At 41.4% G+C, this 26,439-nt stretch overlaps 1 protein-coding gene across 1 annotated transcript in view; it reads left to right on the plus strand.

Annotated features, from left to right (window-relative positions):
- The window catches only part of ADAMTS9 (ADAM metallopeptidase with thrombospondin type 1 motif 9), a 156,812-nt gene that overhangs the window by 51,755 nt on the left and 78,618 nt on the right, over nt 1-26,439 (plus strand). The window contains 12 exon segments of the mRNA XM_006178299.3: nt 2,673-2,742; nt 2,744-2,855; nt 2,946-3,082; nt 4,592-4,709; nt 4,956-5,051; nt 12,891-13,057; nt 13,262-13,391; nt 13,921-14,047; nt 19,576-19,786; nt 20,270-20,434; nt 22,225-22,389; nt 25,312-25,431. Of these exon segments, the coding sequence (XP_006178361.2) occupies nt 2,673-2,742; nt 2,744-2,855; nt 2,946-3,082; nt 4,592-4,709; nt 4,956-5,051; nt 12,891-13,057; nt 13,262-13,391; nt 13,921-14,047; nt 19,576-19,786; nt 20,270-20,434; nt 22,225-22,389; nt 25,312-25,431 (1,618 nt within the window).

Genomic DNA, 26,439 nt, shown 5'->3' on the forward strand with positions numbered 1-26,439 from the left:
AGCCAGATAATAAATATTTTAGATTTTACGGATCATAGGATGTCTGTCCCTGCTATTAAACTTTTCTGATACAGTGAGAGATGTAAATAGCCAACATATAAAAAGTGAGTGTGGCTGTATTCCAACAGAATTTTATGTATGGACATGGAAATTTGAATTTCATGTAATTCTTATGTGTCTCAAAGTATTCTTTTTTATTTTTAAATTGTTTCAGAATATGAAAGCCATTCTTAGCTCACTAGCCACATGAAAACAGGCAGTAGGCTGGATTTGGCCTACGAGCTGTCATTTGCAGACCTTTGTAATAGCTAAACATTTACTGTGTGGCTGGCCTTGTTCAGGTGCTTTGAAATCTATTAACTCATTAGCCTTCAGTCAGTCCTGTGAAGTAGGTATTAGCATCATCTCCCTTTAACAGATAGGGAAGCTGAGGCTTAGAGAGATTAAGTGATTTGCCTAAAATTGCACCGTGATTAAAGAGGCAGGGCTGGGATTCAGACCCTCTGTTTCGTGAGTCCAGATCTATAACCTTCAGCACTATTGCCTCTTACATGGAGTGCTTTCTATGTGTCGTTTTTTTTCTTTAATGTCATTTATAAAAATAAATCACAAAATGCTCTTTGCCATCTAATAGTAGTGAAAGCAAACAAAGGGGGAATCTGTTACCATGTGGAAGGAAGCCACCTGCAAGTTATTAACCGTTTGCTGCCCGAGGAACTGCTACACTTGATCAATTTCAAAAGTCAGTTAAGACTCTTTGTATAAGAGAACCAAACAAAAAAAAAATCCGCTCAGAAAAATTTTTATTTTCGAAGAGAAAGAAATATGAGTCACTTGTAGGCAACAGGTCAGTGACCTAATGGATCTGCTATAGTTAGTTGGGAAGCTTGAATTCTAGTCCCGTCTCTGCTCTTTTATTAGCCATGCTACCGTGGGCAGAGTCCTTAACTTCTCTGAACCTCTGTCCCTTGGTATAAAAGTACCTCATCTGCCCTACCCTTTGGAAAGATACGAGTGAGTTTTGGCAAGTCAGGCACACAAGGCAGATATAAATCACGGGCTTCATGGGGAGACTATTGGACAGAAGTCCTGCTGGGTTATGTGCCGTTTTTTATCCCTAGATGCAGGCTTCTTCGTGATAACTAAAATGAGTATTTATCGGACTCCATGCTAAGCTCCTTGTTTATAACAAGCCTTTCAGGTGCACAGTGCCATCTCTGTTTACACGTGCAGGATGAAGCTCAGGGCGGCCGGGCAACTCACACCACCTTCTCACTACAGAGCCCACGCTCTTACCCTACCCTGCAAATCTTTGATAGAGAGATAGAGAGAGCATGTTTACGACAGCATCTTGGTCAGGCAGCCCTTCCTGAGTCTGGGCACTCTGCAGTACCATTGAGTCCCACCTCACAGTACACGCCGCATCGTAGCTCAGGTTTGGTACTCACAACAGTCTGCTGAGTCGGATCAGATTAGGTTGGGTTGTGCTGACGCATAACATCATATTAGCTAACATTTTAGAGAAGAAGGCAACTGAAGCTCTGAGAGGCTAAGAACTTTGTGTGAAGACACACAGTGAGGATGGGGCCAAGGTAGGAACCCAGATTCAACTCCAGAGCCTTAACTGCTCTGCTAGACTGCTCCTCATCCTGTGTTGTATGGGCATGGATGTATTTCCCATTCCCCCAAACCCTGAACAAAACAAAACAAAAAACACTTCCTGTGGTCCCAAGTACTCTCAAGGGCTCATTCTAAAGAACGAAAGGGGGAAATCTTTCAGTTGGAGAGGTGCCCTGAAGTAGCTGTGAAATCTGAGGTGCTGCAGCCCTGGTGGGGTGAGCCCGACGTCCTCTGATTCTGTGATCCTCCCGTTTCCATGATGCTTTTGGCAAGCCGTTGACTGCTGGGAGATGGGCTGTGAAACTGACTCTCTGGGTCACATCTGGAAAATACATAGACAGGGTTGCCTGCTGAGATTAAATTTGCACCATGATGCTTTGCATGGCATACTCCGTGCTCTTGTCACATAAAAGTTAATGAAACAAGCACAGTCTCTCCCTGCTTCTCCTATTAAGTTTGTCAAAATATGAGCACATCTTATTCTGTTTTATTTGTAAAACAAAACAAACAAAATCAATAGTTGTGCAGGGAGAGAGACACAGAAGTGAGACAGAAATAATTGGAGATGGAGTGGCGCTAGAGTTAAGATGGTCTCCCTTGAGCATATCACAGTACAGACGGTAGACAGAATTTGTTCAGAATACTTATCTACTCATCTGGACCGTTCACCTTCTATGTTTTGAAAATTGAACGACTGTGAGTGTTTGGGAGAAAGAAGACAGAAAATGGCTTAATAGATCCCAGGCTTTGTTTTTCAAACTTTAAATTAGATGCTGTCACATTTTATCCTCAAAACAGCCTTATCAGGAGGGGCCTTCCCATTTTACAGATGGAAGGATTGAGGCTCGTGGAGGGTCAGTGACTGGCCCAAGGTTATATAGTTACGGGTGGTGAAGGCGGCGTGCAGACACGGATTTCAGAGCCCTCTCCCTGGCCTCTGTCATTGACCTCTTCATGTTTGCTTCCCTCAAAGACAGGAAGCCACAGACAGGAGAGTGGTGCTGGGAGAAATACATTATAATATAGTGGGTGTGTTCTTTACCTTTTCTTAGGCCAAAAAATGGTGGGAAGTACTGTGTAGGGCGTCGGATGAAGTTTAAGTCCTGCAACACGGAGCCATGTCCTCAAGCAGAAGCGAGACTTCCGAGACGAGCAGTGTGCTCACTTTGATGGGAAGCATTTCAACATCAACGGTCTGCTTCCGAACGTGCGCTGGGTCCCAAAGTACAGTGGAAGTAAGTGCGTCCAGGGAGGGACCCACGGTTGGCAGGGTGGTGTGGGGTCCAGGCATGAAAGTCACCTTGCATCGTCTTTGTCCTGCCTAGTTTTGATGAAAGACCGGTGCAAGCTCTTCTGCAGGGTGGCGGGGAACACAGCCTACTATCAGCTCCGTGACAGAGTGGTAGATGGAACTCCGTGTGGCCAGGACACCAATGACATCTGTGTCCAAGGCCTTTGCCGGGTAAGTCCCAGATGGCATTTTCTTCACCGTGTTGTCTTGCTGCCAAGCTGTGAAGTGTGACTTCCTTGACAGAATAGCAGCTGCTGGTACCCGTGCCCTGTCTCCAGGGCAGCGGCTCTCAAAGCAGGGCCCCCAGACCAGCATCAGCACCACCTAATTCTGATGCGTGCCCAAGTTTGAGAACTACTGCCCTGGGTTTTTCTGACATTCTCGGCCTCTCTGGGGGTCTACACAGAGCCTCCCTGTGAAGATCGATTATAGTAATTGACACACATACATACTTCTTGACCTTAGCCACAGTGCTTAAGGTTAAACCTAAAAGCTTTCTGACAGCAAGTTTTGTAGATTGAATAGCTCTGCTCCAAAAGGATGCTGTGTGGAAAAGCTGGCCTCGCTCAGACTTCTCTTTCTGATTAGAAGCATGGTAACTTCTACCAGAGACATACCTGCAAATTATTCTTGGGAGGGAAATCGAGATGCTTCTGGCAGATGCCAAAGCATCAGAGCCCTGATTTCCCGAGGGCTGGCTACCATTGCCCTGCTCTTACCACTCAGAAATCAGTCCTAAGGCAGCCAGGCTCTGAGATGGTGTATTTGTTCCTTGCGCACAGTCCGAGGCACACAGGGGAGCTCCTCGTGAATAGGATTTGACTGAAGAGCGCTTATGCGTTTTCCCTACATCCTGACCCACAGCAACAGTGCAGACTTCCTTGAGATTCTATCCTCTGGCAAAACATTGAGTTTCTCCTCAAAGCCCAGTTCCTTCAAAGGAACCAAATGGACGGGCATGTGAACTCTGTCCTCCGGGTCTTCTGGTGGTTGCTGGAGTCCTTTTCAGACCTCGTTCTCCACTGCTGCATTGCATTACGACGGGAAGGAACTGAAGAGGCCACTTGGAGCCTGAGGCCTCAGACTGGCAGCATGCAGCTGTGCTTTGTCCTTTTATAGCCAGTATTTAAACATGGGGGATTTCACATAAAATCAAATATTCCAGTTCCTCTTGACATATTGGGAAATGTCAACACTGGGCTGCTACTTCTGCGTGGCATCAGTACTCCGGAGTGGACGGCGACTGCTCCCTTAAGATGGGGTGTGAGCTCTTTTATGGGATACTGTCCTTAATCACTCCTTTTGAAAATGTTTTATTCCTGAGCTGCTTTTCTCATGTGCTCCACTTATTCGTAGACTAGTGCTTCTCAAGCTTTAATCAGGAGATGAAGTGCTTAAGGGTCATATTAACATGCATGGAAATCTACTCTGACTCATTATATCTGGGTGAGACCTGAGATTCTGCATTCTCGACAGCATCAGGGATGCCCATGGCTGCTAGTCCAAGGACCACATTGTCCTATAGCAAGGCTGAAGACAATTTGAGTTCCCAACCCTTGCAGGTTTAAAGAAACTTAGCTTTCTTGTCATTTTGAATGCCTCATCCCAGAAAAAAACATTACTGATCATTTTGTCATCTCTATGTTACTTACCATTCATTTCAACTTTTTTTTTTTAAAGCAAGCTGGATGCGATCATGTTTTAAACTCCAAAGCCCGGAGAGATAAATGTGGGGTTTGTGGTGGCGATAATTCTTCGTGCAAAACAGTGGCAGGAACATTTAATACAGTACATTATGGTAAGAATTTGTTCCTAAGAACCGTGAGAAGGAACACCATCAAAGTGTCAACACTGTTAACCACATGTAATACATAAAAGTACTAATGCCAAGGGTAAAATCAGTCTTGTTAAGGTACATTACTCATCTGGTTTATAGGGCACCTAAGATGTAAGAATAATATTCCTTTGTTACCACTGTATACTCCATGCTTAGAGAAAGTGAACCATCCTGTGGAATACTCAATTTCTGCTCAATTCTTTTCAGGTTACAATATCGTGGTCCGAATCCCAGCTGGTGCTACCAATATCGATGTGCGGCAGCACAGTTTCTCAGGGAAATCCGAGGATGATAACTACTTAGGTGAGATGGGCAACCCCTGCCCTTTGCAGGAATTCTGGTTCTCTGGAGCAGTTAGCAGTTGCTGCTTCCTTCCTCCTACCACACGTGGAGAGTTTTCAGATGTCATGTATTTAAGAAAGAAGTTGATATTAAAACTCATTATTTTATTTCTCCCTCGTCCACTACACCCTTAGGGTATTGATTTAAGAGTCAGATAGTTATACTAGTCAATATCAAGGGACTGACTCTGGGTGTTAGAAAATAAAAAGGCCCCAAATCACATTTTGAAAGTACTTACTTGCCTTGTAAGTTTAGTATAAAATCATTGCTTTCTTTGAGTCTTTTTTAAAGATCTGTCCTTGGGGTAACTGACATGCAAATGTTTTAGGAGAGGTACGACTTGTCTTAACCAATAGCAGATGGATGTATTCAGTATTCAGTGTTGCATTATGCCTGGTCATTCCAAAAGGTTCTCTAGTGGCAGTATTTTTCTCACATCATTGCTGATACGGCCCATGTGATTACTTTGTAGATTTTCCATCATTCACCGTGCCCAAGCACATGATTAATTCATATCTCTTCCTGTTTCCAAGCCACAACTCACCAACAACCCCGTGGTCATTTTCACCTGTGTGCTCAGCCCAGTCGCACTTCACTTTATCATTCTGTCAAGTTCTATAAGTGATTAGGAAATTCACCCAACCATTTTTAATTAAAAGAAGGACATGGAGGACTACAGTAATGAAAGAAAGGGATTCAGCTGATCACCTTGCACAACCAGACTCTTCCTTGCCATGAAAAGGAGCATGACTTGCCCTTAGATCTGGAAGAAATCAAGGCAGTCTTGCTGGGCAGTCAATTTTTAAGAGAAATTGAGTGGACTTTTTTATAATGTCTGGGCATGGACTCTATTTATCCATATGAATATGGCCTCTATAGAGGCTTACCCCAAACATCTGGACATGTTGAGTTGAATTAGAACCTCTGTCTGTGTTTTGGAAGGTCTGTGTGAAATCCTTCCTAGGTAGGCAGTGATATTTTAGCCACGTGTGCTAATCCAGTGTGATGTTTACACACGACTCTGTTGTAGCATTTTCTGCATATCTCATCCTTCACTCAGCCAGCCACTTATTTAATATGTGCCAGGCACTGTCCTAGAACAGAACAGAACACACACAAAAAAATTTTTTAATCACTATCTTCTTAGAACTTCCTTTTTTTTTTTTTTAGCAGGAAGGGATTGACAATAAACAGTAACATAATGGATAAGCAAGCTGTATACTGTTAGAAGATGATAAGTAAAAACAGAAAATAGAGCAGCATAAAGGAAAGTGGGGTACTGAGTGGGGGGGGGTGTTGAAATGCTTGAATTATAGCAAGAGATAGCAGATATCTGGGAAAAGAACATTCCAGGCAGAGGGAAAAGCCAGTGCAAAATCCTTGAAAGAAGAATATGTCTGAATTATTCCAAAGATAAAGGGAGGCCAGTGTGGCTGGAGCTGAGTAACACAGAGGAGAGTCCTAGATGAGGTTAAACAGGTATCAGGACCAGATCGTATGGCCATGCAACCATTGGAAGGACTTGAACTCTTCTGAGAGGCAAGGGGAGCTCCTGGAGGCTCTGAACCAAGAAATAAAATGATATAATCGTATTTATATTTTCAAAAGAGTACTCTGGCTGTTATGCTGGGAATAGATGGGGTCAGAGGGTAGGGTACAGGGTAGAAGCAGGAAGACCGGTTAGGAAGTTACTGCAATAATCCAAGAGAGAGATGCTGGCAGCTTGGCCCCACATGGGAGCATTGGAGTTGGCAGGACATAGTCAAATTCTGTGTATCTCTTGAAGGTGGAGCCATTGTGATTAGTTGATGGGTTGGAAATGGTGTGTGAAGGAAAGACAGGAGTCTAGGGTGACTCCATGGTTTTGACCTGGGCAACTGAAAGGACGGAGTCTCCCTCAGCTGAGATGAAACTTGTTTCTGAGTTATCTGGGTGACCACTGATGGTTTAGGGTCAGAAGCTGTGTCTTTATATCTTGAACTCCTGATATAAAGCCTTCACACGATGTGTCTATGTACATGATGGCTGAATTGTTGAATAACCATTCCTTATGCTGTCTTTACTGGATATCTACCATGCGCTTAATGGAGGTTGGGATTACCATGGACATATGCAGAATCATCCCTTCTTTTGAAGATGCTAAAGGCTTACTTGGAATCAATTCTCAGTGGTTGCATCAGCTTTCCCCCACCCTAGAGATCCAAATGAGTGGTGACTTTATAAAACAATTAACAAAATTCTTGGGGACCCTTTTCAGACAATTTTGGGGGAATCCCACATTTCTTTTTCCACCACTGTACAAAATGGGTCATTTTCCTTCATGCACTGGGTTATAAATTTGAGCCTGTGACTGCCGTGGCCTTCCTACTACTTCCTAATTAAGTCCAGCAGCATTGCGTGCAGCCTCCTTTATTGGTTAATTTCCTGAAAGCCAAAAGCCACGGTGAGCTGCTCATTTCTTCTCCTCGAAAAGGAGGATTCTCCACTGTTCTTCTCCTTCTTGGAAAAAGAATCTCCCTCCAAGTAATAGCCTGAGTTCAATTCACCTTCATCAACCAGGTCAGGTGCCTGAATTGGGGAGGGCCTTCTGAGAACCTTAGATTTCTCACTGGAGGTTTCTTAATCTCTTTATAAAGAATGAAAGCAGAATTAGAGAAGATTTATCATCTGGGACAGGCAGTCCGAGGTAGCCATGGCTTTTTCATGGAATATTATGGAAAAGTCACCTGTCGACAAAAAAATAAAAAGGTCTCTCTGGAAGCAAATGAAAAGTGTAAGCAAAGATGGCAGTCACAGTTCACTGAGTGTGAAGGTCAAGACCTCAGAGTCTTTGAACGTTACAGTGGTTTTCTTAACAAGTTAGGTAGAATATGATGTTGTCATCAAATCTGGTGTGTGTAAATGTTTACTCTTGGCCTGAAGGAAGGTGCAGCAAATGCTCTAAGAAGGTTTTAAAACCCACTGTGGAGTCTTGCTTGAGTCCAGTCACAGCTGTTTGGTTGCTAAGCAGTCTTCATTCTTATCCCTCCTTTTTCTTTCAAGGTCAATCAAGCCATAGTCTTTTCGCATGTGTTGGTGAAGGAGCAATTTCCAGGAGAGAGGGCCTTTGTAACAACCGAGCTCTGATGGGTGAAATGGGGGGGAAACCAACCCAGGAAATTAGCTCCCTAATCGCATTAGTGGGAGGTTGGGCAGTAGACTGTTGTCTTCAGGAAACTATTTGTTTCACAAGGTACCGAGGCAGAAAGTCTTCCCTGTCAAAGGTCATCCTTTCAACATAGACCCCTCCCTCCTGTCGGGTTAAAGCCAAGTTGCACCCAGTGCCACGGTGTCCGCATTTCTTTTGGAGGAAAAGTAGCCATTTCCTTGGTGCTTATTTGTCTCCAGGACACTTAGTCCTTGATTAATGGTGGCAGGGGGAAGACAGGAATCGATTCAGTTCAAGATAGAGCAGGAACTTCATTCCACCTGATGACTCCTATCTCATTTCCTGCTCACCCTCTACTGGGATAAGGGGCAGGCAGTGAAGGGTGAAATGCTCCCGCATCAGCATGGGCATGAGAGGAAACCTGGAGATATTGGAAAGGAGCCCCAGAAAGCACCGAGAAGAGACGGTTGCTCTTTGAATATGAACAGAGCTGGATTATCGCTTAATTTACAGAACTAGCCTTGTGACATCTCATTTCCCTCCGTTTAGTGGAGCATCAGCTGGGTAGCTAGCATGCAGCTTCACCTGAAGGAACTGGGTAGTTCTTTCGGCAGCCTATCTTGCCTTCGCTATGTAAGTCAGACCCACCTTAGGAGGCAGCCTCCCTAGGCCACGCAGACAGCCCCCATCTCCAACCAGTGACCTATCGAAACTCCTGCATCTTGCATGGCTGGTGGATCTCACAATGCAGGAGCTGCAGGGGAGGTGAGGTTGTCAGAGGTTTATACTGATGGGGAAACAGTTACTTGGCTTGTCATGAACGTCAGGTTCAGTCGATCACTCCTTCTTTTGACATTGGTTGAGCACCTACTATGGGCTGGGATCTTTCTTTGTGCGTTTTTTTAATGTTCACTTTACTTAAGGAGGCTCACACCGTCTAGCAAAATGAACAACTTAAATTTTTAAAAATCTGTAGCTAAACATACTTGGTTTCAATTTGGACATAAGATAAAGAAAGGATGCCTGAATTCATTCGCTCATTTAATGGATATTTGTTGATCTCCTTCTTGGAAACCTTTAGGGATTATCAGGCTCTGGAGACAGACTTCCATGATTAGAAGCTACCTGGCCTCAGGAAAGTGAATAATGTCGAAGCATTCTTTTCTCATCCATAAATTAAGCATCTATAAAAATTTGATAAGGAGACGGTACATTTGAAGGCATTTTGATCTGCCAGCTACTGAATCCTACATGCACTATTTTGTTTAATGTTCATACAATCTTATAAGAAACCCATCATACAGAGGAAGAAACTGAGGCTTAGAGAGGTTGAGTAACTTACCCAAGGTCACACAAACAGAAAGTGGGAAGGATTAAAGTCTTTACTTCACTTTACAGCCTCCATGTAGAAAAATGTATACCTAACCTGGGGCTAAACATGACTGAAAATTGAGGTTTATTGGTAGGAGTGAATGGTGATGCTGGGAAGATAAGGTAAGATTTGTAAAGATACAGGAAGGTTCTGCTAAGGAGTTTGAACCATATTCTATAGGTAAGTAGGGGCTACCAAAAGATTTTGAGTCAGGAAGAAGCAGCCAAACTTTTGGACTGCCTTTTTTTTTTTTTAAGATCATCTTTTTTTAAAAGGTTTTTTTCCTGTGTTACTACTTTCTTCCCCACCATGTCAGACGAAAGCATCTTACTCTTCCCTTAGGGCCAAGATGGGGCGTACATGGGTAGGAATTTTGGTAGGCGAAGGACTGGTTTAGGGACCAAATTTGTTGCAGTTGATTCCTGATCCTGCATAGAGTAGCCCTTGTATTAGTATAGTGTTCAACTGAGTGAACTCTGTGAGGTTCCCACGTCCAAAAAAACAAGGACCTGGCTGCACTGAGGCGCTGAGAATATTCAGAGTTCATTGCAGCCCTCATCAATCTGCACGTAAGGGTATGATACCTACTCTCCCTCAATCCTCTAACCCTCTTCTGTATACACATTGCCCTTGATCTGCATGATGAAAGACAGTGCATCACCGGCATCCTTGAAAGGTTAGAATCTGGCAAATATTTAATATAACTTGGCTACTCCTTATCCCACAGCCAAGACAGATGTCATTAGAATGATGCTGTCATGATGCTGTCAGTGAATCCTGCTCTGCGTAGTTTCTTGAGCAGCTGGTACCGAATGATTGACCTTGCTGTCCGGGATGAAATCTGTTTGCCAACCCTCCATTACTTTTCCATGTTCCTTTTCACCTAAATATATGGCCTGTACAGTTCAAGGGTTCCATCCCTGCTGAGATTTGCTCACCGTGCACAACTTATAAAAGGTAAGGGGCCCCTTTCTAGTGTTTTGTGCAGGGCTCAAATGTTTAATATCTCCACTTTCTCGAGTACCTGCTACATGTCACATTCAGTATGTGGGAGAATTCATTATTCAAGGAACAGTTGAACTGGGGAAAAAAAAAAGGTAGTACTTAAAATTAAGCCCCAATTTTATAGTACGTACTAGGGAGGAAAAACCTGATTAGAATTTTTTCTTGAGAAACTGATCAAAGAGTATGAAAGTAAATTGTATTTTTTGTTATGTTCAACAAAATTATGTTTTCATTTCTGTCATGTGGGTTTTTAGAATGGAAAATAAAGCAATTGATAAATATTTCTGCCTAAGTTTCCCTTTCAAGTTATATGATTGCAGAGTCATACATTCTTTGCTTAAAGTTTGGATTTAATGCTAAAATCTGAAAAAGAGTCATTTTTTTAAAGCTTCCTGGGGTTTTATTCACTTCCCCAGTAGTCTCTCCTGACACTTGGATAAATAAATTATTCCTTCTGAAGCAGCTGTCATCTCATCTTCTTTGTCCATTTTCTTTCCTTTTCTTAAATTTCTAACTGATCCAGCTCTGTTATGTCATGCACTCAGTTGGCTGGTATTTTGGCTCTTAACTCAAGCAGTTCCCCAGCATTACTTTCTCAGCTTGACTGATTCATCTTTTGCAAGGTTTGCAATAGATTGATTCATTCTTCCCCCTCAAGAATACTGTATATTGAGCACCCTAGCATGCTCTCTTTCAGAAGCTGAGATACAGCTGTGAATAAAACAGTCTGAGAAAAATCCATGCTTGCATTCTTGTTTGGGGAGAGAGAGCATAAACAAAGCACTATAGAGAAAAATTAAGGTAGGAAATGGGATAGGGAGCATAGAGCCTGTGCTGCCAGCAGGAGGGTGTTTTAAAAAGAATGATGGGAGGGTGGGTATAGCTCAAGTGGTAGAGTGCATGCTTACCATGCACAAGGTCCTGGGTTCAATCCCCAGAACTTCTTCTGAAAATAGATAAATAAATAAATCTAATTACCTCCCTCCTCCCCCCAAAAATAATAAAATAAATTTAAAAAAATTAAAAAAAAAGAATGATCTGGGTAGGTTTTACTATGTAACAAATTATCTCAAGATACAGTGGTTTAGAACAACAAGTGTATCCTCCATCCCAGTTTCTGTGTGTCAGGAATCTGGGAGCAGCATGGCTGGGTGTTTCTGAGGTCTCTGATGAGGTGGCTGTTGAGACTTAAGTGAGGGTTGTGATGCTATCCGAATGCGTGACCGGGGCTAGGAGATCCACTTACCAGATGCCTCATTAGATGCCATTGGCAGAAGCCTTGGGTTCCTCATTCTGTTTGCAGGAGGCCTCATAATGGGCTGCTTGAGCATCCTGACCGCATGGCAGCTGACTTCTCCCAAAGCCAGAGATTCAGGGAAGAGCAAGGTGGAGCCATAATGCCTTTGACCTGGCCTTGGAAGTCACACTCCGTCATTTCTGTCATATTGGAGTGATTACACAATCAGTGTGGGAGGGGACGACACCAGGTGTGCAGATCAGAAGGCAAAGATCACTGGGGCTATCTTGGAGGCTGGCTACTTCAGTAGAAAAAGTGAGATTTGAGCATCACATTGTCTGTGGATTTTCAGATTTCAACATCTATCTAAACAGAGAAAATTAGCAAAGCTTCTAGTAGGCTCAACTAATTCTAATATGAAATAGAGAGGGTCATTTGTTGGGAACTGATTTTGTAAATGTTCAGTTCATCAGTCCGTGTTTTTAAATTGTAACTTTTTTTCTTTTTTTAAATTGAGGTGACATTGGTTTATCATATTGTGTAAGTTTCAGGTATACAATGTTACACACCTACTTCTACTTCTATATATATTACATTACACGCACCATGAAAAATTCAGTTTACGTCCATGACCATAAAGTTGATCCCCTTTCCCCAGTTTTGCCCTCCCTCCCCTACCCCTTCTCCTCTGGTAACTACAATTCATTGCTTCCATCTGTAATTTTGTAATTGTGAGGTTTGTGGCACAAATCCCAGGCTAATTAGAATGCTTATATGTCAGCTAATTTTCACAGTCACCATGAAGGGTAGGTGTTTTTATCTCCATTTTAGAGATAAGGAAATCAAGACTGAGAGTAGGAAAGTGATTTCCCAAGGCCACATAGCTGGCAAGTGGCAAGGCTTGATTTGAGCCCACACCTGTCCAGCTGAAAAGTCCGCATACTTTGCACTCTAACTCTGCCTATCAAAGTATTATTTCAGACTACAAACAGGTAGTCATTGACAGCAAATCAGTGAATTCTCTTGTCTCATCTACAGCTTTATCAAGCAGTAAAGGTGAATTCTTGCTAAATGGAGACTTTGTTGTCACAATGTCCAAAAGGGAAATCCGTATTGGGAATGCCATCATAGAGTACAGCGGGTCCGACAACGTAGTGGAAAGAATCAACTCTACGGATCGTATTGAACAAGAACTTTTGCTGCAGGTGAGAACTTGGCCATGAGCCCCTGCCCCTCTTCTAACTCTTGGAATCACCTTTTCTAACTCTTGGAATCTGAAAGCTCTGACTTCAAAGCCCAGTCTCTTTCTACCCCACTGTACTTCCTCTCTAAGAGGTTGTTATAGAAAAAAATAAAAATAAAACAAACAAACAAACAAATACCATCCTCTCCATTTTGTCACATCCTAGGTGTTGTCGGTGGGAAAGTTATACAACCCTGACGTGCGCTATTCTTTCAATATTCCGATTGAAGACAAACCTCAGCAGTTTTACTGGAACAGTCAAGGACCCTGGCAAGCGTGCAGCAAACCCTGCCAAGGTATCTCCTTTTGGGCTGAGTTACAGGGATTTGAGGTGTTTTTTTTTTTTTTTTTTTTTTTTTAAGAAGCAGCCAAATGCATGCGATCTATAAACCGTTCTAGCTACATGCATTTTCCGATCTCTCTTCTCTGCATCTGTCTGGGCACTCTGGGCTGGCAAGTTGAGCTGTTTACAGGATTCAGAATATGTTAGGTTTCCTCATCCTAAGAGGTTCATGCACACATGTGAACCCAAGCAAAATCAGCTCTCTCACTTTCCAGAGGCCTAGATTTAGAATCCAGCCCGTTGCCTGCTTTCATAAATAAAGCTTTACTGGGACACAGCCATGCCCATTTTTCACATGTCATATGTAAGTGGCTGCTTTTGCCTTATAATGAGTGTTTGGTATTGTGATTGAGCTCACATAGCCCAGAAAACCACAAATATTGACTGTCTAACCCTTTACAGAGAATGTTTGCCAGTCTCTGGTCTAAATAGTTCATGGAATCGGCTACTTTCTCTGAATAATTTTTTTCCTCCTTGTCCAGGGGAGCGGAAACGAAAACCTGTTTGCACCCGGGAATCAGATCAGCTTCCAGTTTCTGATCAAAGATGTGATCAGCTACCCCAACCAGCACCCATTACCGAACACTGTGGCACGGACTGTGACCTGAGGTGAGGCCCGAGTTTCTTCATGGTCTTCAGTACTGAGTTGTGATAGGTTTGTAGGAAGTCTCTGCATGTGAGGTGCCAGTGTGGATTCTGGTCTTTAGACCCCCTTCCTTGTGTTTCAGTGAAATAAGCTTTAGCCGATTTTCCATCCCCCTGAAACTGATTGAGACATGTGCCTGCAAATTTCTTGTTCTCCTAAGAATTAAAGGTAGCTAATAGAGTAAAGCACTTGCCCCCAAAATTTCTCGGTTGACCCTCACAACTCACTGCATGGGTATTATTATGATTGGGTCACATCTGATGCAAAAGTTTGGTTTGAAAGTCAACAGCAAAGAGGGAAACCTCATTCATCAAAGTACCTGTAATGTTCCGTATCCGCACACAGTGTTTCTCACCCGGTATAAGAACTCATGCACATAAAAGTTGCAATGTGCTAGGGTAGAGTCATGGAGGGAACCAGAAGAAAATCTATATACAGATGTCTAGATATGCAGACAATTCTGTATTTTAGAAAAGCATGAAATCTGAGACGAGAAATGATGAGTCAGTAGAGAATTAGAAAGCTTTTCCATGTACCTGCAGTTGACTGTGTCATGTCTGAGTATTCAGTAGACTGGGGGTTGCATTGTATAGTCTGCATGTCAGTTAAACGCAAGTAAGATGAGTTGGTGCTTTATCCTTCTTTAACTGGGGAGAAATTATCAGCATGGAGTGGTTTGGGAACTTCTTAAGGTTTTGTCGTTCATAAGTAGCAAAGTGAATACTTAAACATTTTGCAGGTTCTACGTCACCATGCCAAATCCTGTCAAGTGATATTGTCAGCCTCTAGGACTGGATTAAAGATAATAAGGTGCTCTCAAGGCTCTCAGAGAAGACAGGAGTGCTATGATCAGCTAGTAATGTCTGTCATGGAAGGAGGGGGTGATGTAGCACAAATGCCACATTTTTATCAATCCTGACCAGAAAGCTCTGACTTCAAAGCCCAGTCTCTTTCTACTCACTGCACTTCCTCTCTAAGAAGTGGTTATAGAAAGGGGAAAAAAAAAAAAAGACATTAAAAGGCAGACATTTACAGTGCAAGTATTAATCCTTGTTTTAAGTAATGTCCATGTAAACCCATTGCTTCAGCCGGTGGAGTTAAATTAGTTAAATTAGAGTTAAGATCTTTTCAATAAAAAAAGCTAATTGCTGAACTGAATTAATCAGTGAAGTTTAGGGGAAAAGCATTGAATTGATGGATAGATTGCTTGAGACATAACCTCAATAAATTGGGAAAGGTCACATTTTCACATTAGCCTTATAACAGATTATCACTGAAAATAATACTATGAATCATTAACTAGTATTACTTAATTAATATTAATAATTTGAATCTGATTCAGAATGGTAACTATTCTGAAAGTATTAATAGAGTTGACCATTTTTTAAGAAATATTTTTAACAGTTATATATTATCCTGTTAATATGCTTATATTAATAGTTCTTACCTTACTATATATATATTCCTATTCTATTAAAATCATTAATATCCTATTAATATATATATATATCTGATATAATTAATATTCTATTAGTTCCTCAAACAATGCGGTGACATAAATATTATCTCCACTTCAAAAAGAGGCAGAGAGAAGTTAAGCAAATTCACCAAGGTCACAGCTGGTTAGCGATATGATGAGATTCAAATGTGCTCTGTCTAACCCATGAGGCTGTAGTCTTAAACCCTGGGTGAACACCGTTTTCATTTTTAATTCAGTCACAATGATGAGTGATACTCACTCCATTCTGTGTAGTTTTTCTTCCTTTGTGAACAGAATAATTCCCAGGAGTCTTCTGCCCCATTGCTGTTCCTACCTTACTTGGATCCCCTTCGACGTTATTTCTCCACTGGCTGAATCAGACTGGGGTTGGTGGAGTCTCAGGTGGTAAATACAGATATTGTGGGACTCCTGCCTGAAGTGTAAGCACACTTTTTTAATCACAAGGAAGGCAGGTTTGTATTGTACAAAGAATGTCTAGTAATAGAACATGACCATTAAAAAAAATATATTTTTTTAAGAACACTGTTTAAAGCTTTCCCAAGGAGCACCAAGTTGAGGGTAGAGATAATATTTGAACTGTTACTTTGAGAAACTAATATATTTCATTTTAAACAGATTCTAAAATAAGCCACAGTTTAGTCTGTGATGATGCTGGCTAATCTGATGTTCTCCAGATTTTCTTCTGCCTTGGAAGCTTTCAGACGTAAATACAAAAATTAAGGCAAATTTTACAAAGGGATTGCCTTGAAAAGTAGCCTTGAAACCGTGAGACTTTTATGTAGAATTATATAGAAGATCTCAACTGGATTTCTTTTCTCTTTGTATTATTGGTTTATGTGGGGTTGCATGATACTTGGAACTTGGAGAATAAAACACCAAGGATGATGGTGATTATAACAATAACACTAAAAATAATAATAGCAGCTATTTTTCTTGAGTGCCTGCCCTGTGTGTTAAATGCTACAGAGGTCTTGCCTCATTTAATTCCCATAGTAGCCCCATGCAGTGGATCCGACTTTTCCCCATTTCACAGATGAGGAAACTGAGGCTTGGAGGTTAGGTGTCCTGCCTGGAGTCACTTAGGTAATAAGTGTTAGAGCTTCTATTTGCACGCAGTTCTTTCTGATTAGATTTTTATTAAAAATCATTTTGCAAGACCTCGGTAAATAAAGCCAGGGCTTAAAGTCTTTGCATTTTCATATAGTAGGTATGTCTCAGGTACTAGTTTAAATTCCCCATTTGGAGAAAGTCACCTTTATTTTTTTATACTTAAAAAAAAAAGAATTTAAACTCTGCTGATACAGGAGGAGGACAGTAGCTCGGGGAGCAGGCTTGGATGATGATGGCACGTCTGGCTGATGAAAGAAAAGAAAGTGAAGGAATTGTAGCCGTATCTTTTGGTAGAAGCGTCTGTGGGAGAAGTGACAGATCTTAGGGGGTAAGAATTTAAAAATGAAAAAAAAAGTAGGGGAGTTCAGGATTAGTTCATACAGCCTCATAGCTGGACAGGTGCCTGCTCACGTCTGAAATTAAGTAGAAGGTCACGTTTGTTTGTCAACATTCAAACTCATATCTAACTGACCTTCACAGATTGTTGGAAAAATAAAGCTGTTCAGTGAAAAACATACAAAGACAGAAACTGAGCTCAAAGAAGGCTTTCTGTCCATCTTCTTTCTGTCAACCTGACAGTCACTGTAATTGTGATTTATACTAATTATTGCCAAGTGTCTGTGTGTAAAACTGGAAGACTGGAGAGAGGATTGTTACTGGTTGGTTAGACTGTAAAATAGTTTTTCCCAAAACATTTTTGTGGCACACCAGTTCCAAGCAATGATTGCTGGCAAACCAGTATGCTTGAGAAGTGTTACTGTCTCCTCGACTCTGTGAAGACTCGTAATTCTTATGAACATTTTAAAAGACATTCTGCAATACAGAAGCCTGCTTAAATCAGTAATTATTTAATGCCATGACACCCCACACACCCACGGAGACATACATGTTTTTTCTGTTTCAGCTTATTAACAAACACTTCGCTTTTCTGAAATATAGTAACAAATTACATTTGTCACATGACGTGACCTAAATGAATTCAAAACGCTAAAGGCAAGATGACTTTCCAGGCTGAGGCTATGATGTAAGTGAAAGGGTTTTGAGAAGAACTTTCCAAAGGCAGTGCTATGACCTTTCCACGGATTCCTCCACGTTCTCTGCTAGAATTCCGGGGATTGTATGAATATCAAGGAAATTCTGGTACACTTTCCAGCCCAAGCTGCTGGTGCACTTTCTTGTTGGGGGCAGGACTCTGGCTTCCCTTATCCAGGATGGAAAATAACCTTTCCACAAGGAAATGATGATGAAGGCAAGAGAAAGTAGCCAAGATTCAAAGGGCAGATGAAAGTTCCAGATGCCTGTTTTGAATTGGTCCACATTTTTTGCCTCACTTCCTTGGGGAAGTGAGAGTTTGCCCAGATTAAACTTTTGATAGGATGAGATAAAGCACTGTTTTACAATCTCTCATGTAACATGTTCCAGTGAGGACAAAATCCTCCAAATACTGTGTCACTCTAACAGAAAATCTCGGTAGCCCACTGTACATGCCAAACGTAGAAGTAGTTCAACTCTGACCTACTTTTGAGCATTTGCGAGAAATTCCAAGATAAGCATGTATCTAATACTCCTCTTTTCTTCCTGAGTGTAGACGGAGGAATTCTTTAGGCCATTTGTATTTGGTAAACCACCGAGTTTCTGAGCAGAAGAGAATTAACCATCAAGAGAAAAATTCCAGTGAAGACTATAGAGAAATGATCCTTTGAGGATTGCTGAATTTGATCAACAAAACACATTTTAAGCTCAGTTATTTAGACTGTTGTGTTCAATTTAAGCTTTTTTCCCTTCTTTTTTTAGGTACTGAGCCACGTTGCTGGGGCATTAAAAGAACCAATATGTGACTTATCAACACATACTGAGCACCTACTATGTGCCAAGAAAGGCTTCTTATATGTGCTAGGGAATACAAAATTGACAAAAATTTGTAGATTCAGATCTCGTTTTAAAAGTATATAATCTTGGGGCCAGAAGGGATGAACAGGTGGAGCACAGAGGATTTTTAGGTCCAGATGATACTATAATGGTGGATACATTTCACTATACATATGTCTAAACCTGTAGAATATATGACACCAAGAGTGAGCCCTAATGTAAACTATAGACTTTGAGTGATAATGATGTGTCATCGTAGGCTCATCAGTCGTAACAAAGGTACCATTCCGGAGGCGGATGTGGATAATGGGGAGTCTGTGCTTGTGTGGAGACGGGGTATATGGGAAATCTCTGTACCTTCCTCTCAATTCTGTTGTGGACCTAAAAATGCTCTAAAAAAATTAGTCTTTTTTATTGTAATTGTGTTATACAAACTATGGTTCATGTCTTCAAGAAACTTACAGACTTTATTCACAGATAATAATACACGCAGTTTCGCACACTTGAAATTCAGTTACAGTCCAAATTATCCATTCCTTTGTTAATTCACAGACTTTTCATTGAGCACTTTCCAGCACAGACCCACATAAAGGAGGTTTCTAAAGAGGGGTGTTTCCAACAGTGGTTCTCTGTTGAAGCAGCCTACTTGATAAATGAAATGCTGGGTTGCATGAACCTTTTAAATATAAAATTTCTTTTTTTGCTCCGTTGAATTCCAATGTTTTTTTTTTCTTTTGGGTTGCTTGAATTTCAGATTGACTGTATCAGGGGAGAATCTTCACACAGAGAGAACCTCTGACTATCACTCTGACTTCCATGTATATTGGCAGCCATGAAAAATACATGGATATGTTGGTTTAAAATTGGATTTCAGTAACTGACTATGGCTTTGGGGTTTCATGGTATTTGAGTTAAGGGAGAAAAAAGAACTCAACTCTTCCACCAGTTGAGTCAAGATAAGACGTACCTGTTTAACAGAAATCTTGGTTTCTCCCCGTTGTTTGTGTATAGGTGGCACGTGGCCAGCAGGAGTGAATGTAGTGCCCAGTGTGGCTTGGGTTACCGCACGTTAGACATCTACTGTGCCAAATACAGCAGGCTAGATGGGAAGACCGAGAAGATTGATGACAGTTTTTGCAGTAGTCACCCCAAACCAAGCAACCGGGAAAAATGCTCGGGAGAATGTAACACGGGTGGCTGGCGCTATTCTGCTTGGACTGAAGTAAGTTGGTTCTCACTCAGAGAGGCTTTTTCTTGGACGTTAAGTCTGATTAGTTGATGGTGGCTCCCTGCAGGGCTGCACTGAGAAAACCTCATTTAGAGTACCACGATAGATTCATAATGCCTGACCCCATTAAAACTGCAGGAAAGTGTACCATGATCTATTTGTAATGTCTGACATGGGTATGGCATGTGGAAAATTGGGAGTGGTGGGACAACTCAACCAATCACTCTTTTCATACCCCACAGGCTGTTTCCAATTTTGTCATCCTATGCTAGTTTGCTAATATTGACTTCAATATAAGCCTGGTAAATAAGTTGATAACATGGACAGATACCCCCAAAATAACAACTAGAATCAGCTAGGGTTTGTTGGTTGGTTATTTCTTAGGGACTGGAAGCGACAAGTCAGCCTAGCCACAATCTTGTGCATGCTTGATAAGACACTCAGCAACAGTTTGATTTCGTTTTTCGGTCCTTTCAGTGTTCTAAAAGCTGTGATGGTGGAACCCAGAGGAGAAGGGCAATTTGTGTCAACACCCGTAATGATGTACTGGATGATAGCAAGTGCACACATCAAGAGAAAGTCACCGTTCAGAGGTGCAATGAGTTCCCTTGTCCACAGTGGAAGTCGGGAGACTGGTCAGAGGTGAGATGGAAGGGCTTTTACTTCCCCCAGGTCATCTCTGATGCTCAATTCTGAGTCTCCCCTGGTCTATTCAGGCTGAACCTGCTGTACCTTTCTCCCACCTCCCCTTGAGGAAACAACTCCAGTCTTCCACCTGCCCTACGTCTGTCATAGTGGACACGTCTAGTCCACTGGTGCCCTCAGGGTCACAGTGGGTTTAGCTGGATCACCCACCACAGTAGCTGCTGTTTGTGACTTTTGAAGTTCCAGTCCCTCACCTTCCCTCCTCTTTGAGCCCTGGCTAAGCTGCTATAAAGGAAATCAGGGCTTTGTTAATTGTAGAGAAGATGCACTGGCTTAGATCTGAGGTCAGAAATGAGGTTCCCTGATTCCTTATCTTTGAAATAAGACAATTAGACCCCAGTGAGTGATCTATTTGATTACCCACCCAGTTGCTGGTGGAAAACTTGGGAAAAAGGAGAAAGGACCAGGCTGAGTATCCAAGATGTATGTCTTGCTTGTCCCTAACCTGATGAAACCTAAGCCAGCACCCATTGTTTAGCCCAGATGGCCCAGCACACAGATGGCACAGCAAAGGAAAGAAGGTGGAGCTTCTCTTTCGCCTTTATAGACAGTGCTGGTACTCTCCCAGGCAGATTCTCACCGAGCCGGTGCCTCCCTCCACCTTCCTTGGAAGGGGAACACAGAAATTCCTTTACTTATGGGCCAAGTCAGGAATGTAGGGGAAGAGGTGTTTCCCTGCTCCATCTTCTGCATCTGTTCCCTGATCTCATCCATACAAGTGCAACATTAACTGTTTCCTTTCCACATTAAATGAAATCTGAATATTAAAAGGATACTATTAATTCCCCTGAAATGGCAGACAAATAACAGTGCACACAATGAACAGTGTCTGACTCCTGGACAAACAAACAGCAAACCCAGTGCTTACGTTCTGTGTTAACAGGCGGCCTTAGCATCAACTCTAGCATTAGATTAAAAAAAGACGTTGAAAGAAGGTATTGGGTTTAAGTTCTACTTAGATAGCTAATACTAGCTAAAATATCATCTCCAATTAAGTAATAAACCTTTGCAAAAGTACTTGATAAAATGGAGGTGGGAAATAATCAAACTGTACATTTGGTATAAGCCAACATTCCATAGCTAAAGAGAACAGGAAGAACACAGCACAATTTTAATAATGATTATCTCTAACTTCATAGGGAGATTTTTGGATTGTTACAGCTTTCTCTTGTATGTGTTTCTGTGTTTTTCAAATTTCCTGCAGTGAGTGAAGATCATAATGATGATTATATTTAACACTCACTAAATGCATGTGTGCTAAGCACTTTACTTGGATTTTTCTCATTTAGTTTTCACAGTTCCTGGCAGTAGGCACTATTGTACTCCCCAGTGTACAGGTGAGAAAATTGAAATACAGGGAGGCCACTTGACTTTGTATCCATAGGTGATTGCTTTGGGATTAAAACCCAGGTTAGTCTGACCTGTAAATTCCCCACCCTTAACTCCTGTACCACCAAACTACGAATGCTGTTTTTCAGTATTTCAGAGCATGATGCTGGGTTGGGTTTATTCTGTGCTTGAAACTGGCCCAGAGACTGAATAAATACAGAATGAATGAGTGAGCAAATGCGCAGAAAGCTTGACTCTTGATGTATTTACAGATGGCAATGAGACAGAGAAACCGCTATAGGAAACAGCACACCTGTCCTGCTAATCAGTGACTAACCCCCGGGAGCCACTCTGCATTGTTCCAAGATGACCCTGACTGCCTTTGCCTTTTGTTACAGTGCTTGGTCACCTGCGGAAAGGGGCATAAGCACCGCCAGGTCTGGTGTCAGTTTGGCGAAGATCGATTGAACGATAGAGTTTGTGACCCTGAGACCAAGCCTGCCTCCATGCAGACCTGTCAGCAGCCAGAATGTGCGTCCTGGCAGGCGGGTCCCTGGGGACAGGTATTTTGAATGATAAAATTCTTAACTGCATTCTTTCCTTCTTATCTGGAGCAAGCTTGCAGAGGGACATTCCAGAGGCAGGGATTTAACTGCCGTGGCATGTGGCATGTGCGCTGTACCTCCATGGCGCTAAACACTAGAAATTCTGCAACCATTCTGCCCCACTTCTGAGGGTTGCCGCTCACCCTCCTGGAGCTGATTATTCCCTTTACAGACCCATGTGCGTGTCTTCGCCCTTGGGTTAAAACTGTAGCTTGAGCATAAGCGCCTTTGAACAAATGCACAACAGATCTCGTGTCTGGACGATGTTACCTGCTAGCATGTGGCTGTGGGTCTGTTACAGAATGAGATCCAGCGCCAGTGTCTTTGGCAGGAGGATCTGGACTGGGATTTGGAAGGGATGTTTTGGCTCCCAGTGTCACAATTCCTAAAGTTCACCTCTCATAAATAAGTCAGACTCTTCAAATAGAGTTAATTAGATCAAAGGTTGCAGGAATCTTCTCTGTTTCAACGGATCTTTTTCAAGCCCCCAAATGTAGGTTCCACAGTCACATTCTGGAAGGAGAGCATGAAAGTGTCCCTTGGGCTTGCATTTGAGAAGCCGCTACTCTTGGAATCAAGTCCTTCCTAATATAGAAGCAAAAGCGTTCCGGGTACTATTTAAGTAGCACTCCATGTTCCCAAGAGAAGCAAAGCAGCTGTTGGCTGTCACTTACGTAATCTCTTTAAGAACAGCTCTCCCTCCACCCTGTCCAGCCACAGCCACAGCAACTTCAGCCCTCCAGCTTGTCTCCGTTTCCAACATGCTTGTGGTAAAGGAGAGCAGCTTTATCACTGCACCCTTTCAATGCCTGCTGCTGACACTGGCACACCTCTGAATCCTCCCCGTTACATAGCATCCTCAATCAGAATGGTTGATCGTGTCTGATCACACTGAGCAAGCAGGAGTTGTCCACTTACCCTTGCCTCTTTTTTGTCTACATTTGCATAATACTTATTCTAAGTATTTCATACAAAGGGAATCATACCATATGGGACCTTTTGTGTCTCCGGCTTTTTTCACATAGCATGTTTTTAAGGTTCATCCATGTTGCAGCACATACCCATACTTCATTCCTTTTTATGGCTGCCTAGCATTCCATCTGTGGATATACCATAATTTGTTTATCCATTCATCCCTCCGAGGACATTTGGGTTGTTTGTACCTGTTGGCTATGCGAATTGTGCTTAATTCTTCTGTAAATGTTTGGTAGAATTCACCAGTGAAGCCATCTGGTGCTGTACTTTTGTTAGGAGGTCTTTAATTGCTGACTTATCTCTTTACTCCTTATAAATCTGTTCAAATTTCCTTTCTTCCTGAGTCAGGTTTTTGTGATTTGTGTGTTTCTGGGTAATTTGTGTGTGTTTGAAAATTTGTACGTTTCATCCAGATTGTCTAACATGTTCGCATGTAATTGCTCACCTTACTCTGATTATCCATTTTTATTGCTGTGGGGTCAGAAGCATTGCTCTCACTTTCTTTTTTGATTCTACTTATTTGCGTCTTCTGTCTTTTTTCTTAGTGTAGATAAAGGTTTGTAAAATTTTGTTACCTTTTTAAATAGCCAGCTTCTAGTTTTGTTGATCCTGTTGTTTTTCTATTCCCATCTTTATTAGTTTTTTTCCTTCTGTTAGATTTGAGTTTAGTTTTCTAGTTCCTTAAGTTGAAAAGTTAGGTTATTGATTTGAGACCTTTCTTCATTAGTAATACAGGTGTTTACAAACATAAATTTCCCTCTGAGCACTGCTTTTGCTGCATCTTTATATTTATTAAAAAAATTTTTTTTTTATTTTTGTTTCCATTCATCTGAAAGTAGTTACTAATGTCCTTTGTGATTTTTTTCTTTGAATTGGTTGTTTAAGACTATTGTTTCACATGCACACAGTTGTGAATATTTCGTTCTCCTCCTGTTACCGCTTTCTAGCTTCACTCTGTTGGGGTCAGAGAAGATATTTTCTGGGATTTCAGTCTTTTAAAATGCAATGAGACTTGTTTTGTGGCCTAATATATGGTCTAGAGTGGAGAAGGTTCCACGTGCATTTGAGAGGAATGTGTGATGTGGAAGGGGAGGAAACAAAAAACAGGAGTAAACAAAAATGTCACAACACTTTCTTACAGAGATTTGGCAGCTTCTTTCTTCATTAAGCACTCACTTAGTTGCTGTGTTTGATTAGATTCCAGAGTTCAAAACAAGACTGATTCTACCAGTTTTTGCCAGCTTAATGGTTGCTTCCGTGAAGGGATTGACTGCTGGAGCTTCCCCAGCTGCCATTTCCAGGATGTTACTCCCTCTACTTACTGTTTTTAGATGCTTTTTTTAACCTAACAGTTAGCCTTTTAGTGGCTACACTGTTTTCTTTATGATCTGTGTGCCATGGTACATTTATTTGACTTTTGGTCCTTGCATATTTAGGCAGTTTCTAATACTTTGCCTTCTGTAAGTCATATTGCAAACACCATTCTTGTATAGAACTATCGATGCAAACTCTGACTATTTCGTTAGGAATTTGTTCCAGATGTCAAATAGGTCACGGAACAGTATGAAGTATCTATTTTAGCCACAGAACACTGCTAGGAACAGTGTGAAAGATGTAAAAAATTGAAACACATTCCTCTCCTTCTAGGGGTTCATAGTTAAAAGTAATTGAACTACTCCAAATGTAATTCCAGTGGGAGGCAGAAATAATTCCAAGTGATGTTTCTATAATCAGCACAAATTGTACAGAGTAGAACTGGCCACTATTATCTCATTTCTTTGGGTGCTAGTTCTCTGGCCCACTATGATAGAAATTTTGTTCTCTTATAGAATGTTACGGGTAAAGAAAGGGAAAGCGAACATTTGCTAGACTGTATATACTTTTTCTTTTCTTTCTTTCCCCCAGTGCAGTGTCACTTGTGGACAAGGATACCAGCTGAGAGCAGTGAAATGCATTATTGGGACATACATGTCGGTGGTGGATGACAATGACTGCAATGCAGCAACTAGACCCACTGATACCCAGGTACATCTCCTTTGTCTAAATCAGTTGTTGGCTTTAGGTGCTAAGATGCCAAAAGTTCCCAGCAGTTCAGTCAAAACTGAAGTACTGTTAGAGGTATGTATGTAGGTAGGGAAAACAGTTGATTAGCTGAAGTGTTCTGTATTTGCTTCTTTGTTACATTCTGAATCAAATATTTTGATGTGCCAGTTTTGTTCTTCTCTGCTTACTTAAAATGTACATAGGTTTAATTCTGATTCCTATTGGAGGGCAAAGATGGACTGTTTGAGCTTTTTTTCTTGAACTGAGATTTTTTTTTCTAATGATTTCACTGTAAGTAGGGTTCTGCAAATAGTGTCCTGTGGTCGGGCAGCAGTGTGCTGGAGCTGGCTTGTTCCGGGTAGCAAGAGGTGATTGGTAAATTTTCAGGAATTTTGTAAGCTGATTGTTACATACAGAAATTATTAAAAATTGAAAATATAAACCTATAATTAAATAGATGATAGTAAAAACTAAGTTGAGAAATACTTAAAGCTTACCACTTTCCAATTCTTTTCCTAGAATTTATTATTATCTGTGTTTTTGAGGTTATTTCCATTTGTCCGTGTTTACATGGTGGAAATATTACATAATGGTGAGCAATAATGCATCCCTTCCCAACTCTGTGTTCGCTGATACCAAGTTGGTAGCTTGAAACTGGCCACGGTAAGAGTATTTACACCACAGAAATCAGAAAATGCTTTAATTCTGAGTTTAATTTATTTTTGTGTTGATCATATAGACTTTACAAAATGATGGAACACATATTAGTAATGCAGACTAAAGTTTAAAAAAGTCTTGAGTCTGCAGCCATTATGTTGTAAATAATACAAACAAATAAGGAAATACTTTTTCTGATATTGGAAAATTATTATCTGGTTCAGCAAAGAAATTACTCCTGTCATTGGTGAGTGAGTGAAATTCTGACACATATCTTCATTGTTTCTTTCACTGTACTCTTAAATGTCAACAAAATATCAGCTAACATTCATG

This window comes from Camelus ferus, chromosome 17 (genome assembly GCF_009834535.1).
Source record: "Camelus ferus isolate YT-003-E chromosome 17, BCGSAC_Cfer_1.0, whole genome shotgun sequence".
Lineage (NCBI taxonomy): Eukaryota > Metazoa > Chordata > Mammalia > Artiodactyla > Camelidae > Camelus > Camelus ferus.